Raw genomic sequence first — 24,878 nt, forward strand, 5'->3', positions numbered from 1 at the left:
GATCCGAAAACGTTTGGGGGGGGGGGGGGGGGGGGGGGGGGGGGGAAAGCATGTGCCGTTTCTTGCCTTAAGCTTGGCATCATTCACAAGTTATAATATATAATTCACAAGTGATAGGATAATAGTCACCCATCACACTATTCTTGATATAATATTGTCTTTAAATATATTAAATAATATACGGGACCGGTCAAAAGTTTGGACAAGCCTACTCATTCAAGGGTTTTTCTTAATTTTTTACTATTTTCCACATTGTAGAATAATAATGAAGACATCAAAACTATGAAACATATGGAATCATGTAGTTACCAAAAAGTGTTAAATTAAATCTATTTTAGATTTGAGATTCTTCAAAGTAGCCACCCTTTGCCTTGATGACAGCTTTGCATACTCTTGGCATTCTCTCAACCAGCTTCATGAAGTAGTCACCTGGAATGAATTTCAATTAACAAGTGTGCCTTGTTAAAAGTACATTTTATGGCATTTCTTTCCTTCTTAATGCGTTTGAGCCAATCAGTTGTGTTGTGACAAGGTAGAAGAAATACCTATTTGGTCAAATAAAAAGTCCATATTATGGCACAAACAGCTCAAATAAGCAAAGAAAAATGACAGTACTTTAAGATGAAGGTCAGTCGATAGTTTCCAGTTTATTCAAATGCATTCACAAAAACCATCAAGCACTATGATGAAACTTGCTTTCATGAGGACCACCACAGGTAAGAAAGACGCAGAGTTACATATGCCACAGAGGATACATTCATTAGTTATCAGCCTCAGAAATTGGAGCCCAAATAAATGCTTCACAGAGTTCAAGTAACAGACACATCTCAACATCAACTGTTCAGAGACTGCGTGAATCAGGCCTTCATGGTCGAATTGCTGCAAAGAAACCACTACTTAAGGACACCAATAAGAAGAAACTTGCTTGGGCCAAAAAACACAAGCAATGGACATTGACCGGTGGAAATCTGTCCTTCGGTCTGATGAGTTAAAATATGAGATTTTTAGTTCTAACCGCCTTGTCTTTCGTGAAACGCAGAGTAGGTGAACGGATGATCTCTGCATGTGTGGTTCCCACCATTAAGCATGGAGGAAGTGTGATTGTGTGGGGGTGCTTTGCGGGTGACACTGTCAGTGATTTATTTAGAATTCAAGGCGCACTTAACCAGCATGGCTACCACAGTATTCTGCAGCGATACGCCATCCCATCTGGTTTGAGCTTAGTGGGACTATCATTTGTTTTTCAATAGGACAATGACCCAACACACATCCAGGTTGTGTAAGGGCTGTTTGACCAAGAAGGAGAGTGATGGAGTGCTGCATCAGATGACCTGGCCTCCACAATCACCCGACCTCAAGATTGAGGTGGTTTGGAATGAGTTGGACCGCCGAGAAGGAAAAGCAGCCAACAAGTGGTCAGCATTGTGGGAACTCCTTCAAGACTGTCGTAAAAGCATTCCAGGTGAAGCTGGTTGAGAGAATGCCCAGACTGTGTAAAGCCTTCATCAAGGCAAAGGGTGGCTACTTTGAAGAAATACTACATGATTCCATATGTGTTATTTAATAGTTTCGATGTCTTCACTATTATTCTACAGTGTAGAAAATAGTAAATATAAAGAAAACCCCTTGAATTAATAGGTGTGTCCAAACTTTTGACTGGTACTGTTTATATATATATATATAAATAAATACAAATGTGGCTGTTCTGTGTGAAATTTGTTTCGATTTAGAATGGACTATTATCATGCTCTCGAAACAGGGACAGCGGAAAAAATACATGTCATCTATCCACTCAAATAGCGCATGGAGGACGCTTTTCCCGTGGTTCATTTTCATGCCAGCCAGGTAGGCTATACTCCTGTTGTAAATGTAGGAAAGTTGAGAAATAGAGTACAGTCAGAAAGTATTCAGACCCCTTTAAATTTTTCAACATTTTGTTACGTTGCATCCTTGTTCTAAAATTGATAGAATTGTATCTACACACAATACCCCATAATGACAAAGCAAAACAGGTTATACATTTTTGAAATTGTATTAAAAATAAAAAACTGAAATACCACATTTACATAAGTATTTCAGTCCCTTCACTCAGTACTTTGTTGAAGCACCTTTGACAGCGATTACAGCCTCGGGTCTTCTTGGGTATGACACTACAAGCTTGGCACACCTGTATTTGGGGAGTTTCTCCCATTCTTCTCTGCAGATCCCCTGTCAGGTTGGATGGGGAGCGTCGCTGCACAGCTATTTCCAGTTCTCTCCAAATGTTGAAATCAGTTTCAAGTCCGGGCCTGGCTGGGCCACTCAAGGACATTGAGACTTGTCCCGAAGCCACTCCTGTGTGGACTTGGCTGTGTACTCAGGGTCGTTGTCCTGTTGGAAGGTAAACCTTCTCCCCAGTCTGAGGTTCTGAGCACTCCGGAGCAGGTTGTCATCAAGGATCTCTGTACTTTGTGCCATTCATCGTTCCCTCGATCCTGACTAGTCTTCCAGTCCCTGAAGCTGAAAAACATCCTCACAGCATGATGCTGCCACCATCTTGCTTCACCAGAGAATCTTGTTTCTCATGGTCAGAGTCCTCCAAGCGGGCTGTCATGTGGCTTTTACTGAGTGGCGGCTTCTGTCTGGCCACTCTACCATAAAGGTCTAATTGGTGGAATGCTGCAGAGATGGTTGTCCTTCTGGAAGGTTCTCTCATCTCCACAGAGGAAATCTGGAGCTCTGTCAGAGTAGCCATCGGGTTCTTGGTAACCTCCCTGACCAAAGCCATTCTCCCCTGATTTCTCAGTTTGGCCGGGCGGCCAGCTCAAGGAAGAGTCTTGGTGGTTCCAATTTCCCCCCCCCCCTCCACAATTTTGTGATATCCAATTGGTAATTACAGTCTTGTCCCATTGCTGCAGGTCGAGAGCCACACGTCCTCTGAAACACGACCCTGACAAGCCGCACTGCTTCTTGACACTGCTCGCTTAACTCGGAAGCCAGCCGCTCCAATGTGTCGGAGGAAACACTGTCCAGCTGGCGACTTAAGTTAGCTTACAGGCGCCCAGCCAGCCACGAGTCGCTACAGTGCGATGGAAAAAGGAAATCCCTTTTTGAGTGCCGCCTCATGGGTCTCCCGGTCACGGTCGGCTGTGACACAACCTGGGAACGAACCCGGGGCTTTAGTGACCCCTGAAGCTCTGCGATGCAGTGCCTTAGACTGCTGCGCCACTCCGGAGGCAACACACTTCCTCCATTTAAAAATGACGGAGGCCACGGTGTTCTTGGGGACATTCAAAGATCAAGAAATGTTTTAGAAACCTTCCCCAGATCTGTGCCTCGACACAATCCTATCTCGGAGTTCTATGGACAATTCCTTCAACCTGTCAACTGTGGGACCTTATATAGACAGGTGGGTACCTTTCCAAATCATGTCCAATCAATTGAATTTACCGCAGGTGGACTCCAATCAAGTTGTAGAAACAGCTCAAGGATGATCAATGGAAACAAGATGCACCTGAGCTCAATTTCGAAACTCATAGCAAAGCGTCTGAATACTTATGGAAATAAGGTATCTTTTTTATTTGTAATAAATTAGCTAAAAATGTCTAAAAACCTGTTAGCGCTTTGTTATTATGGGGTATTGTGTGTAGATTGATGAGGGATTAAAAAATATATCAATTTTAGAATAAGCCTGTGACGTACCAAAAATTTGGAAAAAGTCAAGGGGTCTGAATACTTTCCGAATGCACTGTATAGTAGGCCAGAAAGCTGATGGCCTCTCTTAAAAATAGGAGGATCCCATCACTGTTTTCTCACACAATTCCATAGCCTAAAGAAATGTTGCACAACATGAGCTTATGGGCTCTCATGAAGTGTTTGATTAGATTGAATTACATTTGCATTGATTTCAGAGTGATTAGAGGGACAATAGAGTTAGCAAGTTTGGTAGGCTACTAATGACCATCAGCAGCATCAGAGCTTGGAAAAGCCTAATTACCGTGACTAAACGGTCTTCATGGAATTTGACTGCCGTCATGACTCGTGACCGCAGGTGTGGCGGTAATACGGTCACCGTAACAGCCCTAGTCCTACCTATACACCACAAACCTATAATGTTTCATAAATAACTATGCAATTTAATGGATAAAACATATGACTGCACCCGCATAAACCAGTCACAAGCTGAACGGGAGTAAGAGAGACAGACTTTGCAGACATGAAAGATTTTCCACAACTGAGCCCACCACACACTAATGTTTGATTCATAAATCCAATTGTCTGCTTTCTGTTAATCAATGATTGTGCTCAGAGGGGGATGAACCAAAGCCTCTCCCTTTGAAGGATGAAACGTTCCTCTAAAGCCAAAAATAGTAACTGGAATATGTTTCAAAACTGGGCAACTCAGTTGGTTTAATATACTACGAAAAGCACAGTGGTTTACAGGAGCAACGTGTCTCCATTCAATCATGCTGGAATGTTGTAAATGTGTTGGAGAAGAGGAATTAATGCCCAACTGACTGGTGGCAATGCATATATTAGGGTAAGACAAGGGGAATAACATACCAGTCAATGCCTCTGTGGTAGCTGTGGCCACTGAAGAATTGGATCTCCTCAAAGGTCTCCTTGCTGGGGTAGTTACTGGTCAGATCAGGATGCATCCCTAAGAACAGGTACAGGGCTGTGGTGCCTTAGCAGAGAACACAAGTTTTCATTAGTATTGCTCATACTAATATCAAACGTAGATAGCTACTATTAGGTGATGTAAATTTAAAGATTTAATTTAAATACAGAACTTGATGTAAATGCTAAACATGCATATTTCTGGGTAATTAGAACAGCTATTTACTACCCATCTCAAATGTGCCAAAGCTTAAATAGCAATAAAGACCAGAACACTCAACAAGTTAGAGATGAAGTGACAGTTAAAGAGGAGTGGTGGATCTAATGTTGACAGTAAACGACCGTTTATCAGCCGTGCTGATATATCGGGCCGATATTGGCTTTTCTAATCCATCGCCTATCCGCCCTTCTCTAACGACTTTGCTGATACTCTGTCCACATAACAAAACTGCTGCTATGCCAGCCGCCACTCACCGCCTGAGCCACGAGCACTGCCCAGCAAGCAGAAAGCTCATTCTCCAACAGAAAGGTGCAGTATTGAGAAACAGATGAATTGACAGTGACCAAAATTGATCTCCTGTTGCAAATACTAGTTCAGTGTAATTCACTAATAATACGGCTTGTGTCGACGTGCATGCAATAAGCTAGCTAGCTAAGCAGATAGCTATGTGACCCGTTAGCAAATATAATGATAACGAACCCTTTCATCTGTGGTGTTAGCTAGCTAGCTATATTAGCTACTATGCTAGCTAGCTGGCTAGATAAACATGGTGTTTGATATCAGATAGGAGCTAATAGCCAACGTAGCTAGCTAACATTAGCTGGTCATCATTTTGAACATGCACCATTTTCAGCTACAAGCCATCTGACTTGCGGTGTAACGTTAGCTATTTAGTGGTGTGCTGATCTGACCAGCCACAACCATATCCGTAAATTGACAGCTGATAGTCAGATTAGATAATTGTCATAATAGGCAAAGGAGGAAGTGTTTTAAAATGCCTAAATATTGGTAAACAAATATAATCTAAATGTATTTCCAAATGATCTCCTGATATACCTGACCAATATTGGAAACGCAATGCCGGTCTTGCTAAAAATATTTTCAGAAGGCCCTAAAATCTCAGGATATAAAATGAACATAGAAAAACAAAATAACAACTCATGATCTACAGCAATCCTTTAAGTGGCAACAAATACATTTAATAAAGATAACATAATCCCATTATCAACAATATGAAAGCAGATCTAATACAACAATCTTCCCATAAATCTTACAGGTAGAATAAATATTTTCAGAATGGCATGGCGCCAACAGTTATTTATTCTCAGTAATCCGAATTACCCCACCAAAGACATTCTTTAAAAAAAAAAGTATACTCGGTCATAAGACTTTATATAGGCAAATAAAACTGATAGAATAAAAGTTTTACATCTTCCTCAGCCAGGTGGTTTTAACCTTCCAGTCTTGGAATTGTATCAACTCGCCATCCAGGACCTTTACTTGCGACATACACTGACTGTACAAAATATTAAGAACACCTTCCTAATATTGAATCACCTTTTTGCTCTCAGAACAGCCTCAATTGGTCGGGGCATGGACTCTACAAGGTGTTGAAAGCGTTCCAAAGGGATGCTGGCCCATGTTGACTCCAATGATTCCCACAGTTGTGTCAAGTTGGCTGGATGTCCTTTGGGTGGTGGACCATTCTTGATACGCACAGAAAACTGTTGAGCGTGAAAAACCCAGCAAAGTTGCAGTTCTTGACCCAACCGGTGTGCCTGGCACTTATTACAATACCCCGTTGAAAGGCACCGAAACACAATCCATGTCTCAATTGTCTCAAGGCTTTAAAATCCTTCTTTAACCTGTATCCTCCCATTCATCTACACTGATTGAAGTATATTTAACAAGTGATCATAGTTTCACCTGGTCAGCCTGTGTCATGGAAAGAGCAGGTGTTCATAATGTTTTCTACAATCCATGTATCGTTAAATGCACCGAAGAGGAACAATGGGCACATATTTTAGATGCAAATGCTCATCCCCAGAATCTTTTCACGTGTCTAAGAAAGAAGCTAAGAACATTAACACCTTCATAGTTAAGAACACAATAACAATATGGAAGATAATTAAACGTTTTCTACAAGAATCGATATCATCACTAAAAACACAACACTATGGAACAATCCTTGGATATCTTTTCAGAATTCACCGATAAAATATGCCTTCCACATGGAAGGCATAGAAACCGGAAATGATTTGGTAATAGGAAATACATTTATTTCCATGACAGAATTATAAACCAATTTTGGACTGAACAATGTAGATGTGTTCAAATACATGCAACTTAAGTTTCATATCAAGAAATTTAAATTTGAAATCTTGGACATCAGAGAAATCTTGAGGGAATCCTATTTGAGCCAGAAAAGGATGTTGATATGATAGGTAAGATATACAAGACCTTGCCGAGTGCCTATCCAACTGATAATCTCTTGAAAAAAAGAAAAACTACTGGAACCGAGACATAAAAATAAGTGATATTGGCACAAGATGGAGGGAATGGTGGAACATTACTAACACAATTGCAATTAATGAAAATGTACACTTAATCCAGTATAAACTAATGTATAGAATTTATTACACAAGACAAAATTCACAAATTCTACAGCATAACGGCAGAGTCATGTCTTAAGTGTAAAACTAACAATGACTCAATAATCCATGCCTTCTGGGAATGTACCAAAAGGTACAGGCAGCTAGAAAGTTGGCTGTCATAAGTATTACAATGTAAATATACATTTAATCCATTTGTCTGCATATTTCCAGACATGGCATACGAGGGTGCAGTGAGATACACGATGGGTTGGACAATTGTAAAAAAGTATACTTAAAAACTGAAAATCAACCAATCCTCCATCGTTAACATGTTTACAGATGTCTCCTGACAGCTGACATTCTTTTTTTGTTCTCGATTACTTAAATACCAGTTTCATTCTCGAATACAAATCATGATGTTGCGTTGGACCTATTTGCATTGAATAGAGGTTATTTTACATTATCAAACAGCAGTGCCTATATGATATCCTTCCAAACAGGCGTGACATGGTGGAGTAATGCTTCTATGCAAATGTTGTTGCTCAGTAGGCTAATATACACTACATGGCCAAAAGTATGTGGACACCCATTCAATAGTGGTTTTGACTATTTCTGCCACACCCGTTGCTGACAAGGTGTATAAAATCGAGCACACAGCCATGCAATCTCCATAGACAAACAGTGGCAGCAGAATAGCATGTACTGAAGAGCTCAGTGACTTTCAAAGGGGCACCGTCATAGGATGCCACCTTTCCAACAAGTCAGTTTGTCAAATGTCTGCCCTGCTAGAGCTGCCTCGGTCAACTGTAAGTGCTGTTACTGTGAAGTGGAAACGTCTAGGAGCAACAACGGCTCAGCCGCAAAGTGGTAGGCCACACAAGCTCACAGAACGGGAGTTCGTTGTGCGTAAAAATGTGTTCTCGTTTGCAACATTCACTACCGTGTTCCAAACTGACTGGAAGCAATGTTGGGAACTTCATGAACTGGGTTTCCATAGCCGAGCAGCCGCACACAAGCCTAAGATCACCATGCGCAATGCCAAGCGTCGGCTGGAGTGGTGTAAAGCTCGCCACCATTGGGACTGGAGCAGTGGAAACGTGTTCTCTGGAGTGATGAATCACGATTCACCATCTGGCAGTCCAACAGACAAATCTGGGTTTGGTGGATGCCAGGAGAAAGCTACCTGCCACAATGCATAGTGCCAACAATAATGGGCTAGGCCCCTTAGTTCTAGTGAAGGGAAATCTTAACGCTACAGCATACAGTGACCTTCTAGACGATTCTGTGCTTCCAACTTTGTGGCAAAAGTTTAGGGAAGGCCCTTTCCTGTTTCAGCATGACAATGCCCCCGTGTCCAATGCGAGGTCCATACAGAAATGGTTTGTCGATATCGGTGTGGAAGAGCTTGACTGGCCTGCACAGAGCCCTGACCTCAACCCCATCTAACACCTTTGGGATGAATTGGAACACTGGCTGCGAGCCAGACCTAATCGCCCAACATCAATGCCTGACCTCACCAATGCTCGTGGCTGAATGGAAGCAAATCCCCGCAGCAAGGTTCCAACATCTAGTGTAAAGCCTTCCCAGAAGAGCAGAGGCTGTTATAGCAGTTGGGGGGGGGGGGGGGGGGGGCAACTCCATATTAATGCCCATGATTTTGGAATGAGATGTTTGACGAGTTGGTGTCCACATACTTTTTTTTTTTAATTTCCAAATTGGAGGATATTAGATTTGTCATCTGTAGCACCATAGACTCTACTGATCAGCCAAAACAAGCTCAGCTCAATATATGCACACACTCCTATTGAATATGCATTCACCTGTATAGTGAGTAGGCCTATGCCATCTTAATTGACCCAGTTTATTAAGAGATTTATCATTCAAATAACATTACCACCATTGTGTTGTTATGTAGTTAGATTGGTGAAAACCAAAGTCAAATGTATTGTTTAAAATTGGGAAATTTGTAAAAAAAAGAAATCACATTTTATGATGATGAATATCAGCCTAAAATATTTACCATGGGCCTCCTTGACCATCCAAAATCAGTATCGGTCCTAAAAAATCCATATAGGTTGTTCACTAGTTGACAGACAAGATGGCTGACGTGACTATAGTGAATGTTGGTGCAGTTAGGTAATTAAAATGGTGAAGTGTGTGAATTTACTCTCAGCTCCAAACCCCTAATCCATTTTTATTGAAAAGATTAACGGGGCCATTTTACAGCGCTCTCAGAAGGAGGGTTGTCACTCCCTTAAGACATCTTCAAGAACTTTAATTAGGCTACGCAGTAAATCTGGAATTCCCATTTACTGGGGTGCAGTCAAGGTTACAATAAAAGCCAGCGACTGACTGCCTGCCTACGGTGAACCTATAAATGAAATTAAGTATGTGACACTGTAAATGGCTGCTCAGTTGCCAATTATCCATCCTTTCTCTCCAGGCTGTCAGAGGTTCAAGGCTGCCCCATGCCAGACAGAACTTCTCCTCCTGGTGCAGTGGATCTAGTACAGTGAGCCACACCCTGGTGGTGTGTAGAGTAGACTAAAAGCGTCCGCATTCGTCACAACCGGAATAGTTTGTGCATATATTAATGACAACATTGTGACGTATTCGTTCATTTTCATTACGGCAAGTTTAGTGAGGTCAGCTGTTCGTGCACACAACATTTGTTCTCGAGGCAAGCCAAGTCGGGAGCCGAAATCCACGCCCATTCGTCTGTGACTGGTCAACAGTAGGGATTCTTCAATGAAGTGTTTGTTGTCATTCAACAAGAGATGACTCGTTTTTATGCAAGATTTTTCACTTGAGAAACACTGCACCAAACACCTTCTTTAGATATAAAATGGTGCAACTAACACCATGCCCAAAGCACCCACATCAAATGCGATCACGACACGCAGGTTGAAATATCAAAACAAACCATGAACCAATTATATTAATTTGGCGACAGGTCGAAAAGCATTAAACATGTATGGCAATTTAGCTAGCTAGTAGTTGCTATTTAATTTGTCCTATTTAGCTAGCTTGCTGTTGCTAGCTAATTTGTCCTGGGATATAAACGTTGAGTTGTTATTTTCGCTGAAAGGCACAAGGTCCTCTACTCCAACAATTAATCCACGCACAAAACAGTCAATCGAATCGTTTCTAGTCACCTCTCCTCCTTCTAGGCCTTTTCTTCTTTGGACTTTATATGGCGATTGGCATCTAACTTTCATAATTAGGTGTATTACCACAACCGACCGACCGACCGCAGTTCATATTTCAATTACCCACGTGGGTATAACCAATGAGGAGACGGCACGTAGGTATATGCTTCTAAAAGCCAATGAGGAGATGGGAGAGGCATCGCGTTCGGCGTCACAAATAGAAGCAACTTCTATTTTAGCGCTTGGAAACACAGACACTCGTTGGCGTGCGCAAGCACTGTGGGTGCAATGATTGAATAACATTGTATGTGTACATTTATTTTGCAACGCTGGCGCACGCGACAAGTCTTCGGCAAAAACGTAAACATTTATGACAGATTTCTTGAGTTATCTTAGATTAATTCTAACTATTTTGAGAAATTGTATACTGGCTACGGCTTCTCAAGATAAACAAACAGTACTATTGCCACTTTTTCTCATTTTTTAAGTGTAGGTCTTATAAGGGAGTAGGCTAGAAGCCAGCCAAACCGAAGCATGCTGACGCCTTAACTGGGACATAGTCTGTGTCCAAAATGGGACTCTATTCCCTATATTGGAAAAGTCCTGCACTATCAAAGGAATAGGGATGTAACCATACAGTATCTATAGCCCCCTAGCACAGTGGTATTCAAACTTTTTCAGGACAACATTTTCAGGACAACATTTTTACGTCAGAATTTCTGGACACCCAATTTTTTCTCACGACCCCAAATATAATGACAACCTTAAAAGTGGTAGATTTCAATTTTTATATAAACACAACCTTCCATTCATTACATTTTCATCTCTTATAAATTTGAAAAGAAACCAAGAAATACATCCGATCAATAATTTTCTTTCTCCTTCAAATTAGCCTCATCAAAAACGTTTGCACTGCATATTTTCCCATACAATATACAGTTTGAATGCACTATTTTTGTGCCCCCCCCCCCACAAGCTCAGGTCATGTTTCTCTCTCTAGGTTCAAACTTGTCATTGCTATGAGTGTGGTTGCATCACTGAACTGAGGTAACCTTGTTAATTAAATGTTTTTTGTACAATATATTTGTTTAATGCTCACCTGTCTTCTGTGGTCCAATTATGAGCAGCTTAGGGAATCGGTCGCATGTCTTCTCTTTGGACCAGATGTCTTTGTGCCTTTTGTCCTCACAGGGGTCCTGTAGGGACAGAGGGGGCAGAATTAGTTCACCTGGAAGTTCCGTTCAGTAAACATGGAGGGAATGTATGCCTCAGGATGAGCTGCCATAGGTATGACTTGCCCAACCAGTTCAGAATATACAGTACCAGTCAAAAGTCTAGACAAACCCATCAATGAGTAAGTGTTTATTTTTACTATTTTCTACACTGTAGAATAATAGTGAAGACCTCAAAACTATGAAATAACACGTATGGAATCATGTAGTAATGAAAAAGTGTTAAACAAATTAAAATATATATTTAGATGCGAGATTCTTCAAAGTAGCCACCCTTTGCATTGATAACTGCTTTGCACACTCTTGGCCTTCTCTCAACCAGCTTCACCTGGAATGCTTTTCTAACAGTCTTGAAGGAGTTCCCACATATGCTAAGCACTTGTTGGCTGCTTTTCCTTCACTCTCTGGTCCAACTCATCTCAATTGGGCTGAGGTAGGGGGATTGTGGAGGCCAGGTCATCTGACGCAGCACTCCATCCCTATCCTTCTTGGCAAAATAGCCCTTTCAAAGCCTGGAGGTGTGTTTGGTCATTGTCCTGTTGAAAAACAAAGGATATTCCCACCAAGCGCAAACCAGGTGGGATGTCGTATTGCTGCAGAATGCTGTGGTAGCCATGCTGGTTAAGTGTGCCTTGAATTCTAAATACATCACTGACAGTGTCACCAGCAAAGCACCCCCACACCTCCTCCACCATGCTTCACAATAGGAACCACACATGTGGAGATCATCTGTTCATCTACTCTGTCTCACAAAGACACAGCGGTTGGAACAAAATATCTCACATTTGGACTCATCAGACCAAAGGATAGATTTCCACCGGTCTAAAGTCCATTGCTCGTGTTTCTTGGTCCAAGAAAGTCTCTTCTTATTGGTGTCCTTTAGTGGTTTCTTTGCAGCAATTTGACCATGATGGCCTGATTCACACAGTCTCCTCTGAACAGTTGATGTTGAGATGTGTCTGTTACTTGAACTCTGTGAAGCATTTATTTGGGCTGCAATTTCTGAGGCTGGAAACTAATGAACTTATCCTCTGCAGCAGAGGTAACTCTGGGTTTTCCTTTCTTGTGGTGGCCCTCATGAGAGCCAGTTTCATTATAGCACTTGATGTTTTTTGCGACTGCACTTGAAGAAATTTTCAAAGTCCTTGAAATGTTCCGGATTGACTGACCATGTCTTAAAGTAATGATGGACTGTCGTTTCTCTTTCCATATTTGAGCTGTTCTTGCCATAATATGGACTTGGTCTTTTTACCAAATAGGGCTATCTTCTGTAAACCACCCCTACCATGTCACAACTAGGGCTGTTGCGGTGACAGTATTACTGCCACACCGGCGATCACGAGTCATGAAGGGAGTAGTCAAATGCCACATGACCGTTTAGTCACGGTAATTAGGCTTTTCCATGCTCTGATGCTGCTGCTGGTCATTAGTAGCCTACCAAACTTGCTAACTGCCTGGCACTCAGCACTCTATTGTCCCTCTAATTACTCTGACATCAATGCAAATGTATTTGAAAATCTAATCAAACACGTCATAAGAGCCCATGTTGCGCAACATTTCTATAGGCTATGCAATTGCGGGCCAAAACAGTGATGGGTGCTAATAAAAAGATGTGGATTGCGTCAGCTTTCTAAAGGCTTACTATATTTATTTCTCAACTTACCTAATATCAAGCACATTGCTTGAGTATAGCCTACCTGGCAGGCATAAAAATAAGCCATGGGGAAAAGCGTCTTCCATTCGCTATCTAAGTGCATAGATGACATGTATTTTTTTCCCATTGCCCATTTCGATGAAGGTGCATAATGGTAAATTCTAAATCAAAACAAATGTCACATATTATTTAGTATATGTAAAGACAAGATTAAATCAAGAAAAGTCTGATGGGTGACAATATTAGCCTCGCTTGTGAATTATATATTATAACTGTGAATGATTCCCAGCATAAGAACCAACGCCTTTATTTTGCAACTTTTTCGAAACATAGTCGCACACCTCATGTAGCCTAGCCCATAGGCCTATACGTTTTCATAAGGCTTGGATCACAACTAGTGGACAAATAAATTCTTAAAATTGAGCACATTAATCCGGTTTACAAGGGGTGTAGAGCCTAACTGGCATACAGTGTAAATCAGAAGTTAACACACCTTAGCCAAATACATTTTAACTCAGTTTTTCACAATTCCTGACATTTAATCCGAGCAAAAATTCCCTGTCTTAGGTCAGTTCGAATTACCACTTTATTTTAAGAATGTGAAATGTCAGAATAATAGTAGGGAGAATGATTTATTTCAGTTTTAATTTCTTTCATCACATTCACAGTGGGTCAGAAGTTTACATACACTCAATTCGTATTTGGTAGCATAGCCTTTAAATTGTTTTATTTGGGTCAAACGTTTCTGGTATCCTTCCACAAGCTTCCCACAATAAGTTGGGTGAATTGTGGCCCATTCCTCCTGACAGAGCTGGTGTAACTGAGTCAGGTTTGTAGGCCTCCTTGCTCGCACACACCTTTTCAGTTCTGCCCACAGATTTTCTATAGGATTGAGGACAGGGCTTTGTGATGGCCACTCCAATACCATGACTTTGTTGTCCTTAAGCCATTTTTCCACAATTTTAAAAGTATCCTTGGGTCATTGTCCATTCGGAAGACCCATTTGAGACAAAGCTTCAACTTCCTGATTGATGTCTTGAGATGTTGCTTCAATATATCCGCATACTTTTCCTGCCTCATGATGCCATCTATTTTGTGAAGTGCACCAGTCCTTCCTGCAGCAAAGCACCCTCACAACATGATGCTGCCACCCCCGTGCTTCACGGTTGGGATGGTGTTCTTCAGCTTGCAAGCCTCCCCATTTTTCCTCCAAACATAACGATGGTCATTATTGCCAAACAGTTCTAGAGGACATTTCTCCAAAAAGTACCATCTTAGTCCTCATGTGCAGTCGCACATGATTGCGGTTTTGGAGCAGTGGCTTCTTCCTTGCTGAGCGGCCTTCAGGTTATGTCGATATAGGACTCGTTTTACTGTGGATATAGATACTTTTGTACAGGTTTCCTAAAGCATCTTCACAAGGTCCTTCACTGTTGTTCTGGGATTGATTTGCACTTTTCGCACCAAAGTACGTTCATCTCTAGGAGACAGAACCCGTCTCCTTCCTGAGCGGTATGACGGCTGCGTGGTCCCATGATGTTTAAACTTGCGTACTATTGTTTGTACAGATGAACGTGGTTCCTTTAGGTGTTTGGAAATTGCTCCCAAGGATGAACCAGACTTGTGGAGGTCTCCAATTTTTTTTCCTGAGGTCTTGGCTGATTTCTTTTGATTTTCCCATGATCTCAAGCAAAGAGGCACTGAGTTTGAAGGTAGGCCTTGAAATACATCCACAGCTACACCTCCAATTGGCTCAAATGATGTCAATTAGCCTATCAGAAGCTTCTAAAAGCCATGACATTTTCTGGAATTTTTCAAGCTGTTTAAAGGCACAGTCAACTTAGTGTATGTAAAATTCGGACCCACTGGAATTGTGACACAGTGAACTATAAGTGAAATAATCTCTGTAAACAATTGTAGGAAAAATGACCTGTGTCATGCACAAAGTAGATGTCCTAACCGACTTGTTAACAAGAAATTTGTGGAGTTGTTGAAAAACAAGTTTTAATGACTCCAACCTAAGTGTATGTAAACTTCCGACTTCAACTGTACATAAGCTGAGAGTGAGTTTCAAGTTTGGGGAAGACAGTTTGCGCCATAAAAACGCACCATTATAATAAAAGCATTACATTTATAATTGCATTTGCAGTCACTTTTGAGAACGGTGTTTTCCCACTAATGGAACATTCACACTTACAGCCTACTGCCATGCGTGCATTCCTGCGCTCATAATGTGAAGAAATAAGCCAAATCATTTATCAACATTTTAAGCTAAACGTTCTGATCTGTTGCATCAGCCACATTGCATAAAAAATATGTTTTGATGCTAGTGGTCGTATTAATTTGGGACCTATCGCATCCCACAACTGTCCCAGACGATGTTTGGAATATTTATTTCTCGCAGAGTAGGTCGACTTTTGTACTATGGGGGATAGTAGATTGACATAGGCTAGTGCTTTTGCTGTTCGTTAGGTCTACTCATCTTGTTGGCTGACAAAGTAAATGTGGACAGTTCTTCCAATATGCATCTCGGAATTGGATGAGGCGCGCAGTTCCTTTCCCGATGTGCCCATCTTCATTTGCAGCCTGTGAGAAAGACCAGATCACGTGACGGAGAGCCATGTGAGTGAGAGAGCTTCCGATTGCGCAGCACACTCCGGGAGAATACAATTTTTATTTAACTAAGCAATTCATTTTAGAACAAATTCTTATTTTCAATGACGGCCTACCGGGGAACACTCCAGAAGGGCACAACGCCGCAAAAGAGATTTTTTTAGGGTGCAATCTGGCCACAAAGGGAATGCTGCTCTGAAATTCGAGGCATTATCAAGTGCTTGTCAAATTGTGAATGAGAGACTGATGAAGTGTGTACAGCCTGCGCAAAAAAACTAAGCAGAGCTCATGCCTTTCAAGCAAATCTTTTCAAATCATCATTAGAATCTCATCATGCAGCCTTACAATGCAAAAATCAAAACATATAGCCCAACGTTTGTAGAACAACTAAAGTTACATGAATAACTCTAAATTAAGCATATAGGAGAACCTGTTTCTTTGTTAATCGCTCAACACAGAATAGACTCATGTGCGCACTCCCTGAAATGTTCGGATACAATATTTATATTTGATTAAACTTTGTTCAATTGTATTCAGCATACTATAAAATAATGCCATGGAATGATAAGCAAATCTTGTCTGCTAAATGAACTAGCGTAGCCCACAGCCATTTGGCATAGCCACATGAGGAGTATGCTATTTATTTCTTCTGAAATAGACTACATTTTCTCCATATCATGCTTCTTTAGACCTGTCTAAAATAAATAATGGATTTATTGTGAAAGTGTAGGCTATATTACATGGATTTATTAGACTTTTTATAATGGTTTGTATAGAAGCCAGGAGATCCTAAATGTGTTTATGTTAATTAACGGTCAATTACCGTGAGACCGACAGTTATTTGCTTGACAATCACCGGCTGACAACATTTTGTGACCGCCACAGCCCTAGTCACAACACAACTGATTGGCTCAAATGCATTGAGGGAAAAAAATCCACAAATTAACAAGGCACACCTGTTAACCTCTCTGCGCACAGATCCATTTAGTGGGATCATTTCCCTAAACAACCGCTGAATTGCAGGGCACCAAATACAAAAATATTACAAAAAATATTTATAATCATGCAATCACAAGTGAAATATACCAAAACACAGCTTAGCTTGTTGTTAATTCACCTATCGTGTCTTTTGTGAGTGTATCAATCAATGCTACAACACCTAGCCCCAAATTAGCATGGTCACGAAAGTCAGAAAAGCAATAAAATGAATCGCTTACCTTTGATAATCTTCGGATGTTTGCACTCACGAGACTCCCAGTTACACAATAAATGTTCTTTTTGTTCGATAAATATTACTTTTATAACAAAAAACACCATTTGGGTTGCACGTTATGTTCAGAAAACTACAGCCTCGTTCCGTTCGACGAAAATTCCAAAAAGTATCCGTAATGGTCGTAGAAACAAGTCAAATGTTTTTTATAATCAATCCTCAGGTTGTTTTTAACAAACATAATCGATAATATTTCAACCGGACCGTAACCTATTCAATAAGAGAAAAGGAAAATGGAGAGCTCCCCTCTCGCGCGCAGGAACTATTCAGATAACACCTGACTACTTTTGAAAAATCGCGTTCATTTTTCAAAATAAAAGCCTGAAACTATGTCTAAAGCCTGGTCACAGCCTGAGGAAGCCATTGGAAAAGGAATCTGGTTGATACCCCTTTAAATGGAAGAAAGACTGGCCAGGAAACACAGATTAAAAAAAATACACTGCTCAAAAAAATTAAGGGAACACTTAAACAACACAATGTAACTCCAAGTCAATCACACTTCTGTGAAATCAAACTGTCCACTTAGGAAGCAACACTGATTGACAATAAATTTCACATGCTGTTGTGCAAATGGAATAGACAAAAGGTGGAAATTATAGGCAATTAGCCAGACACCCCCAATAAAGGAGTGATTCTGCAGGTGGTGACCACAGACCACTTCTCAGTTCCTATGCTTCCTGGCTGATGTTTTGGTCACTTTTGAATGCTGGCGGTGCTCTCACTCTAGTGGTAGCATGAGACGGAGTCTACAACCCACACAAGTGGCTCAGGTAGTGCAGCTCATCCAGGATGGCACATCAATGCGAGCTGTGGCAAGAAGGTTTGCTGTGTCTGTCAGCGTAGTGTCCAGAGCATGGAGGCGCTACCAGGAGACAGGCCAGTACATCAGGAGACGTGGAGGAGGCCGTAGGAGGGCAACAACCCAGCAGCAGGACCGCTACCTCCGCCTTTGAGCAGGAGGAGCACTACCAGAGCCCTGCAAAATGACCTCCAGCAGGCCACAATGTGCAATGTCAACTCCACACTGACTTCTACACTCTGTGTCAACTCCACACTGACTTCTACACTCTGTGTCAACTCCACACTGACTTCTACACTCTGTGACAACTCCACATTGACTTCTACACTCTGTGACAACTCCACATTGACTTCTACACTGTGACAACTCCACACTGACTTCTACACTCTGTGTCAACTCCACACTGACTTCTACACTCTGTGTCAACTCCACACTGACTTCTACACTCTGTGACAACTCCACATTGACTTCTACACTGTGACAACTCCACACTGACTTCTACACTCTGTGACAACTCCACACTGACTTCTACACTCTGTGACAACTCCACACTGACTTCTACACTCTGTGACAACTCCACATTGACTTCTACACTCTGTGACAACTCCACATTGACTTCTACACTGTGACAACTCCACACTGACTTCTACACTCTGTGTCAACTCCACACTGACTTCTACACTCTGTGTCAACTCCACACTGACTTCTACACTCTGTGACAACTCCACACTGACTTCTACACTCTGTGACAACTCCACATTGACTTCTACACTGTGACAACTCCACACTGACTTCTACACTCTGTGACAACTCCACACTGACTTCTACACTCTGTGACAACTCCACACTGACTTCTACACTCTGTGACAACTCCACATTGACTTCTACACTCTGTGACAACTCCACATTGACTTCTACACTCTGTGACAACTCCACACTGACTTCTACACTCTGTGACAACTCCACACTGACTTCTACACTCGGTGACAACTCCACATTGACAGTGTGAGGAACTGCCAAGATGGCAGTTGGACGTCTTAGGGAAAGAAACCATCTTCTTCCTGTGTTGTTGGGAAACAGTGTCTAAGTCTGCTCCCCCCACAAAACCACAGTTCAAAGAGCCAGCCTCTCGTAGCTCTAAACCCAAATAAGACTTGCACTGTAAGAAGCAATTGAGACTGAGTCAAAATTAATTGCACTGTAGGATGCAATGGTCTGAGTCAAAAGGACTTGCACTGTAGGATGCAATGGTCTGAGTCAAAAGGACTTGCACTGTAGGATGCAATGGTCTGAGTCAAAAGGACTTGCACTGTAGGATGCAATGGTCTGAGTCAAAAGGACTTGCACTGTAGGATGCAATGGTCTGAGTCAAAAGGACTTGCACTGTAGGATGCAATGGTCTGAGTCAAAAGGACTTGCACTGTAGGATGCAATGGAGTCTGATTGAAAAAGCAAAGTCTTTAGCTCCTGTCTAGCCTTCTCTAAAATGAACCCAGTGACAAACCCAGTGACCCACAGCTCACATGGCCTCTCACACACACACACACGCACCCACACACACACCTGCCAGATGGGGTCCCTCTCCTCTGGAAAGATCTGCAAGTAACGCTGGGCCAGCTGCACAGGCGCCAGGGTTTGCAGCCGCAGGTTAGTCCATGTCTGGAGGAACTTCACCAGGTTCCTAAAGGTGTACAGACCCAGACGGTCGTTCCCGTAGTTAGACAGGTGGGTCATGAAGATGCTGATCTGTGAGGAAGGAATCAACACAGAACAACGTTCAGAGAAAAACACAATGCAATGCAGGCTGCAATGTCACTTCCAACCACTGTTGCACGAAATACATTTGAGGGGGCAAGAAGGGCTAAAGCAACCATAGAGCCTTCCTCTCCTGATGTGATGGAGGTGTGTCTGGTCTCACCGGGTTGAGGAGCACTGTGAGGAAGAGCTCCCCTCCGTTGATGAGTTTGTCCAGCTCCTTGGGTCCTCCAGGATACTCGTTGTAGAAGATGGTGTGAGTAAACAGGCCACACGTCTGCCTCGGCAGCACCTACAGTACACAACACAATTAATATTACATAGCAACACATCTGCACAGTGGGGAGTGTCCTAATATAACCACACCCTGCTGATTCCCAGTCAACAACAAATCAAATACACAAACATTCAAACAGAGCCATAAATGCTCGGTGACACTACTTCGATGTGTTGTTTCCACTTCACTGACAGCTCAGGTGATTCAATTATCCCCGTAAACTAGAGATCACACTGTGGAGAATAAAATGTGACGCAAATCTTAATGCTGTCAGCAAAACCCATTTCTCGAGCCAAACATAAAGCCTCTGTCCTAACATAGTTGAAACACAATAAAACACACAATCGATTGGCATCCGAGCACACAATCACAGGAGCAGAACGACCTGGAAAACATTACACTGTCTGTTCAGCCTAGGTGCTGTACACAGTGTATCCATCAGGCTGTGATGTTAGCTAGCGACACAGTGTATCCATCAGGTTGTGATGTTAGCTAGCTACACAGTGTATCCATCAGGCTGTGATGTTAGCTAGCTACACAGTGTATCCATCAGGTTGTGATGTTAGCTAGCTACACAGTGTATCCATCAGGCTGTGATGTTAGCTAGCTACACAGTGTATCCATCAGGCTGTGATGTTAGCTAGCTACACAGTGTATCCATCAGGTTGTGATGTTAGCTAGCTACACAGTGTATCCATCAGGCTGTGATGTTAGCTAGCTACACAGTGTATCCATCAGGCTGTGATGTTAGCTAGCTACACAGTGTATCCATCAGGCTGTGATGTTAGCTAGCTACACAGTGTATCCATCAGGCTGTGATGTTAGCTAGCTACACAGTGTATCCATCAGGCTGTGATGTTAGCTAGCTACACAGTGTATCCATCAGGCTGTGATGTTAGCTAGCTACACAGTGTATCCATCAGGTTGTGATGTTAGCTAGCTACATGGTGTATCAAATCAAATTTTATTTGTCACATGCACCAAATACAACAGGTAGACCTTACAGTAAAATGCTTACTTACAAGCCCTTAACCAACAATGCAGTTAAGAAAATACCTAAAAAAAAGAGTAAGAGATAAGAATAACAAATAAGTAGAGCAGCAATAAATAACAAAAGCGGTGCTATGTACAGGGGGTACCGGTACAGAACCAATGTGTCAATGTGTGGGGGCACCGGTGTCGAGGTAATTGAGGTAATTATGTACATGCAGGTAGAGTTATTAAAGTGGCTATGCATAGATAATAACAAAGTAGCAGCAGCGTGGGGGGTGGGGGGGCAATGCAAAAGTCTGGGTAGCCATTTGATTAGCTGTTCAGGAGACTTATGGCTTGGGGGTAGAAGCTGTTTAAAAGCCTCTTGGACCTAGACTTGGCGCTCCGGTACTGCTTGCCGTGAGGTAGCAGAGAGAACAGTCTGACTAGGGTGGCTGGAGTCTGACAATTTATGGGCCTTCCTCCAACACCGCCTGGCATAGAGGTCCCGGATGGCAGGAAGCTTCGTCCTGGTGATGTACTGGGCCGTACACACTACCCTCTGTAGTGCCTTGCAGTCGGATGCCGAGCAGTTGCCATACCAGGCAGTGATGCAACCCGTCAGGATGCTCTCGATGGTGCAGCTGTAAAACCTTTAGGATCTGAGGACCCATGCCAAAACTTTACAGACTCCTGAGGGGGAATAGGTTTTTTCGTGCCCTCTTCACGACTGTCTTGGTGTGCTTGGACCATGTTAGTTTGCTGGTGATGTGGACACCAAGGAACTTGAAGCTCTCAAGCTGCTCCACTACAGCCCTGTCGATGAGGATGGGGGCGTGCTCAGTCCTCCTTTTCCTGTAGTCCACAATCATCGCCTTTGTCTTGATCACGTTGAGGGAGAGGTTGTTGTCCTTGCACCACACGGTCAACAACACAATCTCAACATCTATCAGGCTGTAATGTTAGCTAGTTACACAGTGTATCCATCAGGCTGTGATGTTAGCTAGCTACACAGTGTATCCATCAGGTTGTGATGTTAGCTAGCTACACAGTGTATCCATCAGGTTGTGATGTTAGCTAGCTACACAGTGTATCCATCAGGCTGTGATGTTAGCTAGCTACACAGTGTATCCATCAGGTTGTGATGTTAGCTAGCTACACAGTGTATCCATCAGGCTGTGATGTTAGCTAGCTACACAGTGTATCCATCAGGTTGTGATGTTAGCTAGCTACACAGTGTATCAAATCAAATTGTATTTGTCACATGTACCAAATACAACAGGTGTAGACCTTACAGTGAAATGCTTACTTACAAGCCCTTAACCAACAATGCAGTTTTAAGAAAATACCTAAAAAAAAGTAATGTTAGCTAGCTACACAGTGTATCTATCAGGCTGTGATGTTAGCTAGCTACACAGTGTATCGATCAGGCTGTAATCTTTGCTAGCTAGGGCTGGGGGTAGAAGCAGCAGCTAAGGCAGTACTGAGATGCTTAGAAAGAGAAAGGAAGGGAAGGCTGGATACAGACTGAAGCTCACAGGCTTTTCTCTCTCTGCTTTATAAAACACAGAGCGGGTCACAGCTAACGGGAGTCACAGACTGCTGATTAAGGGGAAAGAGAGAGTGGAAGAAAGAAGAGAAGAGACACCTCAGAGAGTCTCTGCCAAGTTCCCGGTGAATATTTCACAGGGACGTGTCGAGATCGGAATTAACATCTTCGTGACATCACACTCTTCCACCAGACATATAACAGAAAACTGCTGGGTCTAGAACAGGAGCATTCTACCAGGATTATGGGGAGAGAAAAAAATATCACAACATAGTTTGCACATTAATAAAATACAAATGTCTTTAAGCTCTAAAATCTGAGACATTTAAGCATACATTTCTTAAAGCGGCAAGCTGTTGTTTATTTCCAGGCAAGCTGTTGTTATTGTCCAGGCCAAGCATATGGACATAAAATTACACTTTGTAAAGATACTGTACATAAATTGGCATTGACAGACAGATTAACATTTCTCAAAAAAATTGAATGTTCTTGTCACATCACAAGCTAGCAGTTGTCTTTGTTGATTTTGCGAAGGCTGTCATTTGCGGTGAGATTGTCTTGTTGAGAGTGATAAACATGGCAATTTCCATAATGATCATTCACACTGCTCCATCTGTCTGTCAGCATGCTTTATTCCATGGGGTGTGGGGAGGAGCAGAGAGAGAGACACAGACACTGAGGGGCAGTGAAAAGACCACGCCACTAGGGCATGGCAACACGACTACTTCAGCACGACTGATCCTTCCCTCTACTCAGCGCGTTGTTCCCAACAGCTAAACTAAATTGTTCAAGCACACCAAGAAACAAAGCTTTGTCCTTTCAAAGGCACACGCAAGGATTCCAATACCCAGCACTTCCCAAAAGACAGAGGTGCAATGCAATGCATCTGTCTACACTTAAACCAGAGTAAATACTTCAAACAGCCTAATTTAATACTTCTAGTTAAATTATTGAGCACAAACCCAGGACTGAAAATACCAACTAAGACTTAGTTTCAAAAATTGCTAGTTTATACGTACAGTAGGACCTAGTGTGTGTGTGTGTGAGAGAGAGAGAGAGAGAGAGAGAGAGGGGGGGGGGGGGGGGGGGGGAATAAGGGGTGAGTCCTTACACTGATGCCACTGTGGTAGAATCCTCGTCTGAAGCGGGCAGGTTTTAGGTGGGGGTACTCCTCCGTGCTGGTCACCTTGATGCCCCACACCTTCTTCCAAGCGTCGTACAGCTGGACGTGGACGGGGTACACCCCAGAGTGGTGGGGAGCCACCGCGTAGCCCATGTTGGTGGGGATGCCATGCTCCTGGGAAGAGACAACCAGTGGATTCAACACATTGTTAGCATTTAAATCACCCTTGCTATTAATACATAAATACACACACACAGGTTTTTCTTTATTTTTTTAACTATTTTCTACATTGCACAATAATAGTGAAGACGTCGAAACTATGAAATAACATATACGGAATCATGTAGTAACCAAAAGTGTTAAATTAAAATATATTTTTTATATTTGAGATTCTTCAAAGCAGCCACCCTTTGCCTTGAGATGGAGGTGTGATGGTGCTTTGCTGGTGACACTGTCAGTGATTTATCTAGAATTCAAGACACACTTAACCAGCATGGCTACCACAGCATACTGCAGCGATACTCCATCCCATCTGGTTTGAGCTTAGTGGGACAATAATTTGTTTTTGTTTTTCAACAGGACAACCTACAGGTTGTGTAAGGGCTATTTGACCAAGTAGGATAGGGATGGAGTGTGCTGCATCTGATGACCTGGCCTCCAACCTCAACCCAATTGAGATGGTTTGGGATGAGTTGGACCGCAGAGTGAAGGAAAAGCAGCCAACAAGTGCTCAGCATAAGTGGGAACACCTTCAAGACTGTTGGAAAAGCATTCCAGGTGAAGCTGGTTGAGAGAATGCCAAGAGTGTGCAAAGCTGTCATCAAGGCAAAGGGTGGCTACTTTGAAGAATCTCGCATCTAAAATATATTTTGATTTGTTTAACACTTTTTTGGTTACTACATGATTCCATGTGTTATTTTATAGTTTTGATGTCTTCACTATTATTCTATAATGTAGAAAATAGTAAAAATAAAAGAAAAACCCTTGAATGAGCAGGTGTTCTAAAACTTTTGACAGGTAGTGTATGTATGTTTAGATGATCACGGAGTGAAAGACTGGAAACTACCTGGCTCATCCTCCATGTTCCCAGTTCTATCAGCACTAACAGCTGCTAAAGGATAGAAGCGGCCGCAGCTCACAACTGTGCTCTTATTAAGCATTTGCTGAAAAGATGATTGCATTTATGATGAGATAATTGCATGTCTTCACTATTATTCTACTATATATACACTGCTCAAAAAAATAAAGGGAACACTTAAACAACACAATGTAACTCCAAGTCAATCACACT

At 42.2% G+C, this 24,878-nt stretch overlaps 1 protein-coding gene across 1 annotated transcript in view; it reads right to left on the reverse strand.

Annotated features, from left to right (window-relative positions):
* Nucleotides 1-24,878, reverse strand: part of LOC120021903 (bifunctional heparan sulfate N-deacetylase/N-sulfotransferase 1-like) — a 52,616-nt gene that overhangs the window by 10,511 nt on the left and 17,227 nt on the right. Inside the window, exons 5-9 of the mRNA XM_038965743.1 lie at nt 23,576-23,761; nt 19,830-19,958; nt 19,475-19,657; nt 11,443-11,539; nt 4,543-4,666 (exon numbers count right to left, since the gene is read on the reverse strand). Of these exons, the coding sequence (XP_038821671.1) occupies nt 4,543-4,666; nt 11,443-11,539; nt 19,475-19,657; nt 19,830-19,958; nt 23,576-23,761 (719 nt within the window). The remainder of the gene's footprint in view (nt 1-4,542; nt 4,667-11,442; nt 11,540-19,474; nt 19,658-19,829; nt 19,959-23,575; nt 23,762-24,878) is intronic.

The sequence above is a fragment of the Salvelinus namaycush genome, chromosome 26 (genome assembly GCF_016432855.1).
Source record: "Salvelinus namaycush isolate Seneca chromosome 26, SaNama_1.0, whole genome shotgun sequence".
Lineage (NCBI taxonomy): Eukaryota > Metazoa > Chordata > Actinopteri > Salmoniformes > Salmonidae > Salvelinus > Salvelinus namaycush.